The 16,944-nt window shown below is 52.1% G+C and overlaps 1 protein-coding gene across 5 annotated transcripts; it reads right to left on the bottom strand.

Moving 5' to 3' along the window:
* Nucleotides 1-5,340: 5,340 nt before the first annotated feature.
* LOC142854283 (HLA class II histocompatibility antigen, DP beta 1 chain-like) lies at nucleotides 5,341-15,459 on the bottom strand. Of its 5 annotated transcripts, XM_075979615.1 has the most exons (7): nucleotides 15,276-15,358; nucleotides 11,866-11,999; nucleotides 11,208-11,474; nucleotides 7,770-8,051; nucleotides 7,174-7,284; nucleotides 6,653-6,685; nucleotides 5,341-5,901 (listed from the first exon to the last, which is right to left on the bottom strand). In XM_075979615.1, exons 3-6 carry the CDS (start codon nucleotides 11,407-11,409, stop codon nucleotides 6,657-6,659), a joined length of 624 nt encoding a protein of 207 aa, XP_075835730.1. In that variant the 5' UTR covers nucleotides 11,410-11,474; nucleotides 11,866-11,999; nucleotides 15,276-15,358; the 3' UTR covers nucleotides 5,341-5,901; nucleotides 6,653-6,656. The 5 variants fall into 5 exon arrangements, 3 of the variants coding, with proteins under 3 accessions (XP_075835730.1, XP_075835727.1, XP_075835728.1); XR_012911312.1 differs by lacking the exon at nucleotides 11,866-11,999 and having other exon boundaries at nucleotides 6,530-6,685; nucleotides 15,276-15,459; XM_075979612.1 differs by lacking the exon at nucleotides 11,866-11,999 and having other exon boundaries at nucleotides 15,276-15,459.
* Nucleotides 15,460-16,944: the final 1,485 nt, after the last annotated feature.

Below are 16,944 nucleotides of genomic sequence, written 5' to 3'. Positions count from 1 at the left end.
ACTCAGGGTAGGTGCAGACTCAACACAGATGGAGACAGTTGCAGGTGGAGGCCCCAGTGCAGGAGACAGTGCAGGCAACGACAGTGTAATTGGAGACAATGCAGGTGCAGACAGTGCAGGTGCAGACAGCGCAGGTGCAGACAGTGCAGGTGCAGACAGCGCAGGTGGAGACCCCAGTGCAGGTGCAGACAATGCAGGCGCAGACAGTGCAGGTGCAGACAGCGCAGGCACAGACAGTACAGGCACAGACATTGCAGGCACAGACATTGCAGGCACAGACAATGCAGGCGCAGACAGTGCAGATGCAGACAGCGCAGGTGCAGACAGTGCAGGTGCAGACAGCGCAGGTGCAGACAGTGCAGGTGCAGACATTGCAGGCACAGACAGTGCAGGCGCAGACAGTGCAGGTGCAGACATTGCAGGCACAGACAGTGCAGGCGCAGACAGTGCAGGTGCAGACAGTGCAGGCACAGACAGTGCAGGTGCAGAGAGCACAGGTGGAGATGACAGTGCAGGTGGAGATCCCTCCTGCATCTGAATGCCCCAGTTCTGCCTTTCTGTCTCTCCTGTCAACTACTTAAGATGTCTTTCCCCACTGCAAAGTAATCAGAATGATCCAGTTGGGGGCATGATGGCACATGCCTTTAAAAGCATTGGGAGGCAGAGACAAGTAGATCACTGAGTTCAAAGCCAACTTGGTCTACACAAATTCCATGCCCCAGAGCTACATATAGACACACTGTCTCAAAAACAAACAACCCAGAACAATGCAGGCCTATGATATCATGAAATCTTTTCTCCTTCTTTGCCCATTGATTTATTTCTTATTCCTCAGCCCCTAAGAGGACTGAAGTGTGTGTGTGTGTGTGCGTGTGCACGCGCACGCGCCATCTCATCTACCCAGTGTCACAGTGGATGGAATTTTGGGGATCCCGTGTGCCTTTCCATGTCTATAGTTAAGTCTGGAGAGAGACCTCTCCCTCCCTGGCTCTCTCCCTGGCCCCAGAGACGCTCATCCTCCCCACCCACACTCATTCCCAGCAGGGCTGGGCCAGAGCTGAGGTTTGGCCAGGGCTCTCCCTGCAGCTGGTACTAAACCGCAGAGGTCACCCATAGAGCACAGAGGGGAGTGTCCCCAAAGATCACTTTTGCTTTGAACTTCAACAGCTTTTCTCCATGGAAACAATGCCACACCATTACTCAAATAACTTTTACATTTGGAGTTAGGTCCCCAGGCCAACCCACAACAGGCTATAAAATTACTCTGCCAACCAACCCGATCGGAGAGTTCTAAGCAGCTCCGCCAAGTGGCAGCTGCATGGCAGGTTCACAGCCTCTCCCTGCAGTGGCCTCTCCTTTCTCTCTAGGAACCTTGGGCCTGGCCCTCAGGTAGGGTGGGAGGAGCCGAAGGGCAGAGAGTCTGAGCTGGTATTCTGGGGTGGCGCTGGGGTTGGGGTGTCCTGACATGTAGGCATGTGGGTGCTGGCAGTAGCTCTGATGGCTTGGGGCAGAGGACATTTCCGTGTGTGTGTGTGTGTGTGTGTGTGTGTGTGTGAGAGAGAGAGAGAGAGAGAGAGAGAGAGAGAGAGAGAGAGAGAGAGAGAGAGGATGAAGGAGAATCAGAAAGACAGTGGCAAGTGCTCCAAGGTTTTGAGGCTCCACAGTGATTCTATCTGGGACAGACCATACCAGCTGCTGTAGGAGGTAATGGATCTAGAAAGATTTCTGCCTCTGAGTTTAACTGAAACCTCAAATTAGAGGGAGACATTGGTGTCACCAGAACAGGCCAGAATAGGATAGAATTGTGGGGAGGATGGTGACACAGCCCCACAGCCCACTGTCCTGTTGGTGGCTTAGAAGAGGAGGAGGAATAAAGAGTGGGGGGGGGAGTTGCCAAGCGGCGGTCCCCTAGCCTGTCACACCCTGGCAGCTGCTACTTGGCTTTGGGCATTCCTGATTTATGGGTTAAAAATAATCTTATAAGCCAGGGGTGGCGGTATATGTCTGCAAACCCAGAACCTGAGGAGGCTGAGTGTTGTAGAAGGTCGCTTATTCCCGGCTGCCCAGACTCAAAATAATCACACAGAAACCACATTATTTGTAATACTGTTTGGCCAATAGCTTAAGTATATTTCTAGCTAGCTCTTATATCCCAAACTAACCCATCTCCATTAATCTGTGTATTGCCACGTGGCTGTGGCTTACCAGCAAAGTTTCAGCATGTCTGTCTCTGGCAGCGGCTTCATGGCTTCTCCTTGACTCTGCCTTCTTTCTCCCAGCATTCAGTTTAGTTATCCCACCTACCTAAGTTCCGCCCTGCGCAGGCCTAAGACAGTTTCTTTATTAACCAATGGTAATCATGGTATACAGAGGGGAATCCCACATCAGCTGAGGCAGGAGGATTGCTTAGTCTGAGGTTAGCCTGAGCTATGTTGTAAGTTAGAGGGCAGTCTGGCTACAGTATGAACCCTACCACAAACAATGTGAAACAACAGAACAAAACCATGAAGAACAACACACTTGGGCCGCTGTTGCCTGGAACGCTGTATATCCTAGAAGGCTGGGGCCTTCCCTGCTCTCTGCTTTGGCTGGGTACATGCAGTTTCATATGGATCAGTCTCGGTGGGAATGGAGAGAAGGAAGGGAGGGAGGAGCAAGGCTCCAGCTGCCTCCCAAAGACGTTTCTATGTGGTAGGGTAGAGACTCAGGTTTGAGGCGTGTGGCTGCTGTTCCTGTGAGCCTGATAGAGCAGAACTGTGAAAGTCACTGCCACCTTCTTCCTGGAGAGCTTCTGAGAGCCTCCAGTTTGCTGGGGGGAGGTGACATCACAGAGACTTGGATGCTCATAACCGTCCTATCGTTATTTAATGGCAGTTTCATGGGAAGTAGCCTTGTGGGCTGTCTCTCTGGTCCTTTGTTGTGTAACATTCTATTTGTACGGAAGTGTTAAAACTCAAACTGGTCTAAAGGGGGGCTGTCAATCCTGCAGGGAGACCCCTTAAAAGCCAGGAAGTGGCCGGGCAGTGGTGGTGCACGCCTTTATTCCCAGCACTCAGGAGGCAGAGGCAGGCGGATCTCCACGAGTTCAAAGTCAACCTGTACAGAGAGAGTTCCAGGACAACCAGAGCTACACAGAGAGACCCTGTCTCTAAAAACAAAACAAAACACAAAACAAAACAAAAAACCAAAACCAAAACAGAAAAACAACCAAACAACAACAACAAAAAAGCTCAGAACATGAACAACTCAAAAGCTCCAGGAAGCCCCTGAAGCTGACCAGATTTCCCAGGTCCTTCCCTTCAAGTGCATCTGAGCAGAAAGACCCACTGGGGGCACTTGGACCCACTGAGCTGCTGGAAGAGACTCCAGAACATCAGGCTGCTGGCAAGCTGTGCCCTGCACCCCAGGGTTCCAGTTTCACGAGCCATCACCAACACTGGAGTGGGTTCTTGACGGTGTAGCTGTCATTGACTATAAGAAATCCTGCATCCACACTCCACAGAAACCCCAAAAGACTTAAGCCATTGGTGCCCCACCTTGGGCTTTCTTTGTTGGTTCGCTGTCTGGGGTGAGGAGATGTTTATTCATGTCTCGTGGAGAATGGCATCAGACAACACCCTAAATGAAGAACGGGTAGCAGCCCAGATGCAGGAACGATTCAGGTCTTAGCCTCAGAGAAAACCAAATGGCCCCCTCCCCTCTGCGGAGGTAATTCTGTCAGCCCCTCCTGGCCTGCACTGTTAACCTGTGCCTGAGCTGTCCGAGGCTGTCCCAGGCACAGGAGGTGAGAGAGTGCCTGTCATGTTCCACGATCCCGAAGCTCCCGTGAAGGTCGTGACCCCAGCCTCTTCAGTCTCTGAAGGGCTCAGAAGCCATGAACACTCCAGCAAGTGTGGGGCTCATGGTGACACACTGTCCTGCTGTGTCCACATCTCCTCTTGGAAACCAGGCAGAGGCCGGCTCTTCTTATTGAAGGTTTACCGCAGTCTCAGTGGGATTGCTTCTCTTTTCTTCGAAGACAGAATCTCACTTCGTAGCCCAGGCTGGCATCAAACCTGTAAATGATGCTCCTGCCTCTGCCTCCCAGGGGTTGGGGATTACAGGTAGGCATCAATATGCCTGGCTTAGGAGCCTTAAATATTATCTTTGCGTAAAATGTTTTGACTACAGTGGCAAGTGTCCCCAGTCAGAGGGTGGGACTCCTGGAGCTGGAGTTACAGGTGGTTGTCATCCTCCTGATGTGGCACTGGGATTCAAACTGAGCCCTCTGCAAGAGCAGGAAGTACTTTTAGCCACTGCACCATCTCTCCAGCCCCAGGAAGTGAGTTCTTAAATATTATGCATTCTTTGTCTTAGAGTCTCTATTAATTCCTCTTCTCACACTGTGACCAGAACCCTGAGAAAAAGCTCCTGAAGGAGGAGGGGTTTACAGCACCTCACAGTTCTGAGGGAGTCAGGTCATCACTGTGGAATGGGTGTGGCCATAGCACAAGACAGCTGGTCACACTGGTCAGCAGTCAAGAACTAGACAGCAAACAGGAAGTGGGCTAGGCTGTAAAACCTTGAGACCAGCTCTCCAGTGCTCCACTTCCTCCAGCAAGGCTCCATCGCCTAAAGATTCTGTGAGTCTCAAATAGCACCACCAGTTGGAAACTAAGTGTGCAAACCCATGAGCCCGTGTGGGACATCTTACACTCACGACCCCATGTGGATATCTCACAATCAAACCACAACAGTGATTCGGTGACATTCGGTGGCTTCTGTGTCTACAGAACTGGGCAGTGTTTGGTAATCTGACCACTTGGGGCTGGCTTCCTCTGTAACTTTATCAGCTTGCTAATGGGTCTATTATGCTCTGAGGATTGAGATCCTGGGGGCTGATGAGCCATGAAGAGTTGCTTTCCCTCCATCTGCCCTGCACTCTGCAGTGATTTCGTTTCTCCAATTCTCTGGCATCATCTTTGCACCCATTCCCATAAAGCCCACGCAGACAGCCTTAGACAAAGATTATAAACTAGTCTGCCCACTGTGGCTGCAATGGAAAAATAAAATGCTGTGGATCCCGAGTGGCTGCAGTGGGCAGCGGGCCATGAGACCACGCTGCAGGTCTCCGAGTGGGGGCAGGCAGTGGGCAGCTGGTCCCAAGAGCAGCCAGTCCCAGGCAGGGATGGTGCAGTTCCCCAAGTGGCTGCAGTGGGCCACAATGGGCAGCAGGTCCCACGAGAAGAGACAGACAGATGGGCATGCCACAAGACCACGTCACAGGTCTCTGAAGGTGCCTGGTCCCAGGCAGGGAGCCACGTGGGCAAGAGACAGAGACATGGATAGGCACACCATGCAGAGTGAGGTTGGATATTTATTTAGTGGATTATGGAAGGGAAGGGAGAAAAGCAGAGAGAAAGAGACAGAGAGGGGGAAGGGGAGAAGTGGGGAGAAGGGAGAGACAGAAGCTGCCTCTTCGAGAGGGAGACAAAAAAGGAAGGGACTCAGGCTGGAAGCTGAAGATCAGCTTGCCTCACGGAGGGGGCCATGGCTTGTCTCTTAAATGGACAGGACAGATCATTACAGTGGCAGCTACTGGGTCATTCTGAGGCCATGTTTGAAGTTAGGGTTTGGATCTGGAAGGGTTCCCAAAGGCTCACAGATCGATGGCTTGGAGCTTGTCAGTGGGTTTATTTGGTGGGTTTATTTCTGTTTGTATTTATATGTGCATGTGTGTATTCACGGATGGCAGAAGAACATGTCCTTTGGGGCTGGAGTTACTGAAAACTGTTGCGTGTGGATGCTGGGGACTGAACCGGGGGCCTCTGGAATTCAAGTGCTTGACTGCTGAGCTGTCTCTCCAGGCTCTGCTCAGTTCGTGGACTGTCGGGAGCTGGTGGACACCATGGAAGGTGGAACCTGGTCGGAGGAAGAGATCAGTGAGGACATGCCCTTGAAAAATGTCTGTGCATCTGTGCATCTCTGTGTGTGCGCGCGCGTGCATCTGTTTATGACTCAGAAATAGCTTTTTTCTAAGCACTATGGAGGAAAACATGTCACTGTGATTCTGTCTTTTCCTCTTCTAAGTCCCAGGACAGAGAAATTAAGACCTTGTAAGACAGTGTTGGGGCCTGGAGAGACAGCTCAGTGGTTAAGAGCACCCAGGTTCAGTTCCCAGCACCCACATGGTGGCTCACAACCATCTGTAACTTTAGTTCTAAGGGATCTGACGCCCTCTGCTGGCCTCAGCAGGCACCAGCATGCAGGTGGTGCACAGACACACATGGATACAAGCTTTCACCCTCAAAATAAAACTAAGTAGTCTTTAAAAAGGCTGAGTGTTGCCGGGCGGTGGTGGCGCACGCCTTTAATCCCAGCACTCGGGAGGCAGAGGCAGGTGGATCTCTGTGAGTTCGAGGCCAGCCTGGTCTACAAGAGCTAGTTCCAGGACAGGAACCAAAAAGCTACGGAGAAACCCTGTCTCGAAAAATCCAAAAAAAAAAAAAAAAAAAAAAAGGGTGAGTGTAAACTTGTAAGAACAACTTACCTCAGCTTCCTTCCTCAGTGGAGGGAGCCCCACTCTTCCCCATACTCCCTCAGGGGCTGAGCCTGAGAGAGGAATTCAGGCCTGAGATGTTCTGACCACAAGGAGACAGGCACAGCATCTTACCTGCTCACGGAGATCCTGGAGATCTCAGCTGAGCTGAATGAGGGGATGAACGGGAAGGCATTCAGCTGTGAAGTCCCCTCCGATGATGAGAGAGCTCCCATCCCTCCACACCTCCTTCACTGCAAGTTCCCTGAAGAAGCCTGGGAACCTGGGGACCTTGTAGCCTGGTGGTCAGACCCCAGGCTGGGGTTTCCTCTCTCCCTACAGGACAGCTTTGCTCTGATACCAGTTCCAGTGGCTTCTAGAACTCTCCAATATCACTTTTCTGCCTTTGTCTCTTCTGTAGACAGGAAAGTGTATCAGGGAAAGGCTAGATTCTAAGCTAGCCCCAGTCATCTGCCTGGATTCTAGGCTAGCCTCAGCCACTTGCTAGGATTCTAGCCACCTGCCTGGATTCTTCATTTCACATCTTCGGTGTCTGGGCTGAGACCGAGTCTCATTGTGTAGCCCAGGCAGGCCTTGAACCTGCGACCCTCCTGCCTGTGCTGGCATTAGAGGCAGCGGCTCCACACACTTCTCACCCTTCTTGCGCTTCAACTGCATGGTGATGCCCACCGCCAGGAAGAGGAGTCCCAGCACCAGGCCACACACTCCCATCAGCGTCTTGTTTCGGGCAGAGTCAGACCCGACCTCTGGAAAGGAGAATTCAGGGTTTGTGTCCTCTCAGCAGGCATACCACTCCTGACTGCCCTCTGGTAGGGAGCAGGATACCAAAACATGGGTCACCAAGAGGGACACACTGTGGGGGAGAATATGTAGAAGGGCCCCGAGATCTAGCCTAGGCTGGTGTCTTCTAATGGGCACGAGTGTGGATTCTGGCAGCTGCCTCTCAGACAAGGACAGACAGACTACAGACAGAATGGGGAAGTCAGGCCCAGTGTGAGGGCGGGGCAGGGGATGTCTGCCTCCCTAGACTTCTGACAAGGGCAGATCCGCAGGCCAGGGACAGGCTCTCCTCTCAGGCCTCTAGCTCAGAACCAACTTTGGGGGCCTCTAGGAAGTACGGGGACGGCCAAGACCCCACATGCAAGCACTTAGGGCAGTATTGGGGACCATGAGCCAGGGTGCTGCCAGCTCTACAGAATGTGGATCGAGGAGGGTCCCCAGGGTGACTCACTCCACTCTACGGTGACGGGGCTCTGCAGGCTGGGGTGCTCCACGTGGCAGGTGTAGACGTCTCCCCGCTGAGGGGTCATCTCCAGCATGACCAGAATCTGGAAGGTCCAGTCCCCGTTTCGGATCAAGTTGGTGGACACAACTCCGGCAGTTTCCTCTTGGCCGTTCCGGAACCAGCGGACTCGAATGCTGCCTGGGTAGAAGTCTGTGGTGTGGCAGACCAGCAGGTCGTGGTGCTTCAGGCTGGCCTTCTTGGAGGGTGACACGTGTACCTTAGGCTGAACTAGGAGAGGGAAAGGAGTGGCTTGTGAGAGTGTGACTCTGTGGTGCACACCTTTGATCCCAGCACTCGGGAGGCAGAGGCAGTGGGTCTCTGTGAGTTCGAGGCCAGCCTGGACTACAGAGTGAGTTCCAGGGTTGTTGTTTTTTTTCCAGTGAGACTCCCACTTTTTCAACTTTTTAAAGATTTATTTATGTTATCTTATGTGTATGAACATTTTGCCTGCATGTATGTCTGTGCATGCCTGGTGCCCTGGGAGGTGAGAGGAGTGACGGATCCCTCGGAACTGGAGTTACAGAGGTTCTGAGCCACCATGTGGTTGCTGGGAATTGAACCTAGGTCCTCTGTCGGAGCAGCCAGCGCTCTTACCCACTGAGCCATCTCACCAGCCCCTTGAATAATTTCTTGAAGTTAATGTAAGGACAAAAGCATTCGTTGGCTTTCTACTTTAAATATTTTCAAACATTCCAAAAATTGAATTATGTTTATAGGTGTGCTTGTGTGTGGGTTTGTGCAGTGCCTGAGGAGGCCAGAAATTACAGGTGCTTGTGGCATTGGCATGGGTGCTGGGAACCAAACTTGGGCCTTCTGCTAGAGCAGAGCTCACTCTTAACCGTGGAACCATCTTCCCAGCCCACCCCTAATCTAACACACGAGACAAGTCTCATGGGACTCACAAAACAATCTATGTATTTTACGACCTTGGGTCGGTATAACCTCCAAGACCTCACTATTCACAGCAACGCCTTTGAAACAGCACTCTGAGCTCCGTGTGTGAGAATTCTCGACCACTCCCAACTTCCTCTTCTGTTTTGTGGGTGCTCAGGAAGTCAGGCACAGAGGGAGGTCTCTGCATGTCTCTCCCCTCGTCCACTCCCCCTGATGCTCAAACAGCATCCATGCCTGCTGTCCACTCCCTGTGACCTCACAGCCCTCCAGAGAGTTGCTGCTTTTGGATGCCTGCCACCAGGTTGCTCCCCCCTTAGAGGCTAGAAAACAGTAACCTGCCATGCAGAAAGGCTGGTGCAGGGGGATTTCCACAGGCAGAGTCCTGGCCCCAAGGCCTTTCTGTTTCTAGTATCTACACCTAGTATCTACATCAACACCCTGACAATGGGGGCACGCTCCTCACAATGGGGGCATGCTCACAGTGTCCGTTGTCCATCGGCTCTTGGCCTCAGGCCAGGCTGCCCACACTGCTAGAAACTCAAGGAGATGCCTTTTTAGCGCCACTTGGGTCACTTTCATAACTCCACAGTTCTTCATTCAACTCCTTCCCTCCATTTGAATTCCTGGACTTCAAGCTTGTCTGTTTTGTGCCTGTAGTAACACAACTGGCCTCTAGGGGGCGCTAGAGCTAAATCTACAGGCCTAAAGGACTACTTTAAAAAATATATTCACGAAGACAAGAGATTTCCCATGTCTTATGGCTGCCTGCTGAATGGCCACTGAGCATCTATATGATTGTTTCTAGAATCTTTTCAGTTACCCACACTAGACACCTAGTCCAGACGGGTGCAGCGATGCACTTCTGTGAATCCAAGCATTCCCGAGGCAAAAAGGAGGAAAAACCCACAATTTAGGGACAGTCCGAGTTACAGAGATCCTTTCTCAAGGGGGAGTGGGATGGAGATGGCTCAGCAGTTAAGAGCACCGGCTACTGTCCCAGAGGACCCAGGTTCAATCCCCAGCACCCATATGGCAACTCACAACTGGAACTCCAGTTCCAAGGGATCTGATAGCCTCTTCTGGCCACCTCGGGCACTAACAGATACAGATACAGTGTGCACAGACAGACAGACAGACAGACAGACACGCCAGCAAAACACCTGCACACAGAAAATTTTTTAAAAAGAAAAGAAATAAATTTCATAACTCTTGCTCATTTTGTTTTGTTTTTATTGATTATTTGGTTATTTAGTTTGAGTAATTTTAAGATTAAACTGCAAAGGTCTTTCCTCTCATAATTAATGCCGTCGTTACTATTGCTAGGATGTTAATTCCTTATCCACTGCTCCAGCCTTTTCTCTTCCCTGCTCACTTAGCACTCTGAGAACACAGCTGCAGCCCTGACACCGCCTGCTTCTACAACGGTTCCGTGTGGGGCATGCCCGGCTACAATCCTAGGACTTTCTTGAGTCTGGTGGGTGGTGAGTTCTAGTCCAGCCTGGGTTACACAGTCAGCTGGTCTCAACAGCCACATGCAGGGTCTGCCAGCACTTAGCACCGTCCCTCCTGGAACCTCACCGCCAAGTGTGGATCTGGGCGGTGCGGAGCAGAGCGAGTAGGGACACTCTGGGGTGATTCACCCAGGGCCTCTCTGCATCCTGGCAACCGAGCACACCGAAGGAAAGGGTGCCAGCCTGCAGTTGAGGGCAACCCAACAGCTCAGGTCACTGTTGCGATTCTTTCCCAGTCTGTCCCGGTTCTCACTCATTCCTGGGAGTCAGGGCTTAGCCGATGACTGGGAGTCCCGATTTCTAAAGAGAGTATTAAAGGCATGTCCCCACACACTCTCCCCTGTGCCTGCGGAGGGCTCCCTACTTCTCCTCAGGTTTCCTCGGGATTCTTACCAGGCTCCTTCACTCCAAAAATTGAGGGGCTCAGAGCCGGGGCTCTTTTCTCCCAGCCTTGGGAAGTCCCGCACAGCTCATCTTTCTCCCTGACTCTCTGACCACTGCGTCTACTCCCCCCACACACACCGCAGTGTCTACCCCCCCCCCCACCGCAGTGTCTACCCCCTGTCAGCTCTCTCCGATTTCCCGACCCCTCAGCTTCTGCCGACTTCTGACTGTTGGCCCCCTGTTGTCTGTTATCCTGTATACCTGTGACATTTCTCTGCCTCCTGTTTGCTTCACTTCCCGGTCTCCTCACAGGGACTACTGCCCCTTAGTCAGTACCGGTCTGCTGTCCCCTGGGAGGTGGCACTTGATACCCATCTCCCCACAGTCCCCTGTGATTGTCCATGGCCCGGCTTCCTTCACCCTACAGCCTGCTGGTTACGGGCCGCGACAACGCTCTTGATATTGCCTATTCCCACCTCTGTTCATAATCTTGCTCTGGCCCCTTTCCCCCAAGACTCCCCCTGCTCCCACCCGGTCGGTCCCCGGGGCTGCTGCTGCAGCTCCCGCCTGGATTTGTTCTCCACCCGGACCTCACCTTGGCGCTTCACAGTGAAGGCCTGGTTCAGCTCGTAGTTGTGTCTGCACACCGTGTCCACCTCGGCCCTCCGTCGCTCCATGTAGTCCTTCTGGCTGTTCCAGGACTCGGCCCACGGCCGCCCCATGGCGGTGAGCGCGCGGAACTCGCCCACGGTGCTGTCGAAGCGCATGAACTCCTCGCGGTCAAAGATGCATCTCATGATGTAGCGCTGCGTCCCGTTGTTCTCCGCGTAGCACTCATGCAGCGCGCGCAGCAGGTGGTTCTCTGCGGGCATCAGAAGCCAGTCCTGGGGCGCTGGGACCCCGCCCTTTCCCTCTCTCTTCCTCTCTCCTCCTTCTCGCTTCTCTCTCCCACTTTCTCTCCTCCCCTTTCTGTCTTACTCTCTCTCTCCTCTAAGTTTAGTTAGTGCTGCCGGTGCGTGCACGGCTGTGGGGCCATCCACTGGAGCATGGGACACTACCAATGACCACACATTCAAAAAGAAATGATCTGGGGCTTGGACGGAGACTGGGTGGTTAAAAGCACTGCTGCCCCTGCAGAGGACCTGCACCCCTATGGTGGCTCACAGCCATCTGGACCGCCAGCTCCAGGAGATCAAAGCCTGCATCTGGCGTCCAGTGGCACCAGGCACACTACTAGTGATGCACAAACATACATGCAGGTAAAAACTCTCTCCTGCGTGGGTACACACACACAGCCTTCCTCTTCCAGCAGCTCCCTAGGCGTTGGCTGCCTCATGGTGAGGTTCACAGTGCATAAAAGGACTCCCTGTTGAGGGGACACCAGTACCTGTGGGAAGGGTTGAGGCACTGAGGTTACAGTTCTGTGAGCTGCTGGGTTGGGTGACACTTCACATGGGACCACCAGGAGTCCCTAAGAAGTGAGGCTGCAGGGGAGGGTTTGGGGTCCTGGGAGAGGCGCTGATCCTTCTATCTGTGGGGACTCCTGCCTGACCCGGCCACCTTGGACACAGTCAAATGTCACCTCCACCAGGAGCCTCCCCTTTCCCCTTCTCTTCCCCATAGCAAGGTGCTTTCCTGTCTGTGCCAATGTCTTGACTACTACTGCATGCTGGGAATGCAGAAATAAATCCATAAATATAAGATATAGCATGAAACTTCTTAGTCTAAAAGCTAAGGAGCTATTTATTTATTTCACCTTCTGTGACTGCACGTGTGAAGGCTTGGTCTTAAAAGGTGTGGACTGCATGTGTAGAAACACCATGAGGAAATTCACTCTGTGCGTGATAACTTAAGAAACCGATTAGGGCCTGAGAGATGGATCAGCAGTTAAGAACACTTGATGTGCTAGGTGGTGGTGGTGCACGCCCTTAATCCCAGCACTAGGGAGGCAGAAGCAGACAGATCTTTGTGAGTTCAAGGCCAGCCTGGTCTACAGAGCGAGTTTCAGGACAGGCTCCAAACCACAGAGAAACCCTGTCTCGAAACCCCCTCCCCCAAACAAACAAACAAACTTGACGCTCTCACAGAAGACTTGGGGTCAGTTTCCAACACCTCTCACAGAGCTGCTCACAACCACCTGCAACTCCAGTTCTAGGGAGTCCAATGCCCTCTTCTGACCTTTGTTGGTACCAAGCACACATATGGTGCACAACAGCATGCAGGCAAAACACCCACACACATAAGTAAATAAAAAATATTATAAAATTAGTTTTTAAAAGATCTGGAATAGCAGCATAGTATCTCTGCAGAGACGGGAAGATTGCCGTAAAACTTGGGGCAACCAGGCCTGGGGGGCAGGGGTGGATATTGCCCTGGACCTTACTCACTGAAAATCAACAGAGCAGAACCCTATGGGTCCCCTGGTTCCTAGAGGCCGGGTAACTGTTATGAAAGGGGCATGGGAACCCTCCCTCTCTTCCTAGGAGCCGCCAGCAGTGTGGGTCCATTCTGTCTGCCCTGTGTGAGCCTCTGTGGGTCTGTCTGTTCTTACTCAAACGGGGGAAGCGGAGGTGGTGTGGTTGTTCACGTTCCACCCCCTTCAAATTACCATCTCAAAGCAATTCCGGCCTTCTTTCTGCGCCCAACAATGGGCTCCAACACAATCCGTCCAGATCAGAAGATTAAACAGATGGTCGCGTTTGTACCACAAGAGGGAGCTCTAAACCGTTCATTACCGTGTTTTCTAACCAGCAGCCTGGGGCCAAGAGCAGCTCTGCGATGTAGGCTTGCCTTGAGTCCCATTCCCAGCACTGCAACTAATAAACACGTTAAACTAAACTAAATAAGGTATCACTTCATTTAAAAGCATATTGTGTGTTGGTTTGGTGGAGTATGCTTGCAATTCCAGCACTGGAGAAACTGAGGCAGGGGCATTGTGGAAAGCTGGAGACCAGCCTGGACTCTCAAAAAACCGCAACAACAGAAGATACCAGAAGTTAAGGCCAAGTCTGCTCCACCCCACAGCTTCTGAGCTGCATGGTTAACACATTGGTGGACGGCCAGTGCATTTGACATGAGATGATTGTTAATTAATTGACTTTTTCTATCCTTGTCAGGGGTGACAGAGATGAAGGGGGCTAATGCCAAAGACAGGAGCCCAGAGCCCAGACAAATCAGCACTGTTTGCTGTAGCTACAGACACTGGGAAACACCATGAGGTCAAGAGCAAACAAACCCGGAGTGCAGGTGCAGGGAGAGACAACTATGGGATGGATGCTTTGGTGTTTCCCCGTCACCATAGCAACGCCAGAACAACTGGCTCATCCTGGTGGGCTCAGAAGGACCTGCCCAGCTGGGCCAGAGGATAGGGGAAGGGTGGGAAAATCTAAGGGCACTATAAGAGCCAGACCCACACTCTGTTCAGAAGTCCTGACCTGCCTCCAAGGCAGGCGTCTCTCACTCAGCCCAGAATCCGGGGCCATCATTTCCCCTCCCCAGCCACCTGCCGCTCATTGTCTGCCTGCCCCACCCTGCATGCGGGTCTTCTCATTTTAATTAATTAGTTTTTATTCCTTTTCTATAACATGTTTACAAGCAAGGAAAATAGCTTTCAAACTTTTCTCTGGCAGTACTTAACCTTTGTAAATGGAAGGTAGCCATGAAACAGATAGAACCTAACCGTGCAGGGTCTCCCTCCCCAGCTGCTAAGCCCTTTCCGTTAGTGACATCACTCTCTGACTGCCAGGACCTTAAAGGCACAGCTTCCACAGCCAAGCGGGTCCCTAAGTTGGGTCTCACAGCCTCTGTGACCAGCAAGGACAGGTCCTCTTGCCTTCCTCAGCAAGTGCACCTGATATCTCAGGAGAAGCCCTGAGGCTCAAGGTCTGGACTCAGGGGTTCAATGCAGTTGTTCCAGAAAAACAGGCAAAACGAAGGCACTGTGTTTTAGGTCCATCCCAGGATGTGGTAGCTTAGTGCTTACAGCTCTTCCTACAGTGCTCAGAGTAAATCTGGAGACGGAAGAGGCTTCCTGAGAAACGCTGGATCCTACCAGCCACAGCACCACAAGAGCCGGGTAACGGGGGGCGGGTCTTCCGTGAGCAGGCTGGCCGGTCACCTACACTCAGTTCTCACGTGTCTGCACACCCTCATCTTGTCCTCCCACAGTTCTCAGCCCACTCCAAGACTAGTGAGGGTCTCAGGAAGTCAGCCTGCACAAGAACACTATTGGGGCAGAGCCTCAGCCCGCCTCACCTTCTCTCAATTAGTGGTCTAAGGGCACAGGCTCCAGCCCCACCCTGGAGGAGCAGGAGCCACTCACTGTCTCTTAACACTGAGTCAGTGGGGTGACTGAGTTCCTTCGAGGCTGTGTTGGGGGTGTGGAGAAACCCAGGAGGGGGAGACTTCTGGCCTCTCCATAAACCTTGCCCTGTGAATGCATTCTAGAGCTCTGGGCCCGTTGTCCATAAGACATGTATGTCAACCCGCAACACCTCTGCCTGGTTCCCTGTGTCTATGCGCCTGGGCGTGGGACACACTGACTGAACAGCCTGCTTTTCTAGCTGGGAAGGAAGGCTGTAGGAGAAGCTAGGAGAAGCCCCACGTCTATGAGGGGACGGTCCTGAGCCTGACCCTCCGGAGTCGCCCCTGTGCTCCGTCTTACCTGGAGGAGCCCCACCCTGGATCCCTCTGCTCAGCAACACCGTCAAAACTGCTATCCAGGGGGCCACAGGGAGCCCCGGGACCATCGTGGAGCTGGAAGGGTGGGTGAGGGGAGGAAACAGTAGCAGGGGATGGAGGATTCCCTAAGCCGGGCTGCCAGGTGAACAGTAGAGACAGTGACTAAAGTTGTCTGCTATGGCCCCAGAATCAGAGTCTGAGGAAAGAACCAATCAGGCTTGAGCTTCCTATGAGTCATCAGTCACTGGGTAGATGGCACCAGAGTCCTGACCACCTAGTGGGTGATGCAGGTGGGATGGCATCGGAGGAGAGAGGACAGTGATGCTTGCTTTGATAACCTGGGTGCATCGTGAGATTTGGGGGGAATGTGTGCTCTGTTCTGAGTGTGGTGAGACGGTCTGCTGAGCCGTCGTCTCGGGGACTCTCCTTCCTCCGATCCCACCGCCTCGCACGCCCTCACTGGACAGGGGATGGAGCAAGCGTCAGCTTAGGGTGTGAAAGGTGATGCATTGGCCTGACTTCTATAGCGTGTACTGTCAGCATCCTAGCATCAGACTGAGTCCGGGATCTGTCTGCTTTGCCACTGCCCAGGGGCATGTTCAGGAGAACCACCTACCCACATCGTCTTTCTCTCAGAGGTCTGTTGGTCCTGGAGGGTACAGGAGTCCCAGGGCACCTCCCCAGGATACCTTACAGGGTCCCCCAAGCTAGGAATAAGGCACACCCACAACTGTGTAAATATCTGATTTTAAGGAGTTTGATTGGGGACTTGGACGTCTGCAGATGTTATAAACCACCTGACAACGACATTGTGAAGGCACATGACAGAAATAGAGCTCAAACTCCTTCAAGACAGTCAGCCCTGAGGGGATAGAACAGACTGGTGAACAAGGTGAGAGACACAATAGCTACCAAGCCCAGCCTCCTGAAAATATCTGATTATGTCGTGTTTATCATGAATATTTTCATCAACTTCCAAAGGGGATCATTCCCTACTTTATAATTTATAGCTGAATCCTGTGAGGCCACAAATTCTGGTAAAGAAAACATCATCCAACACTCAGGAGGCAGAGGCAGGAGGATCTCTGTGAGTTCAAGGCCAGCCTGGTCTATAGTGCGAGTTCCAGGACAGACTCCAAAGCTACACAGAGAAACTCTATCTTGAAAAACAAACAGGACTAGAGAGGTGGCTCAGAGGTTACAAGCACTGACTGCTCTTCCAGAGGTCCTGAGTTCAATTCCTAGCAACCAGATGGTGGTTCATAACCATCTGTAATGAGATCTGGTGTCCTCTTCTGGAGTGCAGGCAGAACACTGTATACATAATAAATAAATCTAAAAAAAGAAAAAGAAAGAAAAACAAAAAAGAAAGAGGAGAAATATTATGTTGGCATCATTTTCTTATATAGATATTAAAATATAAAGAAAATGTTACCATATAGACCTTCATTAAGAGAAGAAAATAAAAAAATTAGGTATGTGGAGTCTGTGAAACTAAACCTCAATTCTCTAGGGCCCCCAGGCTCCTGACTGGAGTCTCCTTGCCACTCCTCTGCTATAGACAGACAGACACTGAACACCCAGGAGCTCAGAATGGGGGAAGCTGGGTAGAAAGGGGGAGGAGTTCCATGGAGCCAGGACCACAGGGCATC

This window comes from Microtus pennsylvanicus, chromosome 7, assembly GCF_037038515.1.
Source record: "Microtus pennsylvanicus isolate mMicPen1 chromosome 7, mMicPen1.hap1, whole genome shotgun sequence".
Classification (NCBI taxonomy): domain Eukaryota; kingdom Metazoa; phylum Chordata; class Mammalia; order Rodentia; family Cricetidae; genus Microtus; species Microtus pennsylvanicus.
The sequence above is the reverse complement of the archived record's forward strand: the minus strand, read 5'-3'. Positions and strand labels throughout refer to the sequence as shown.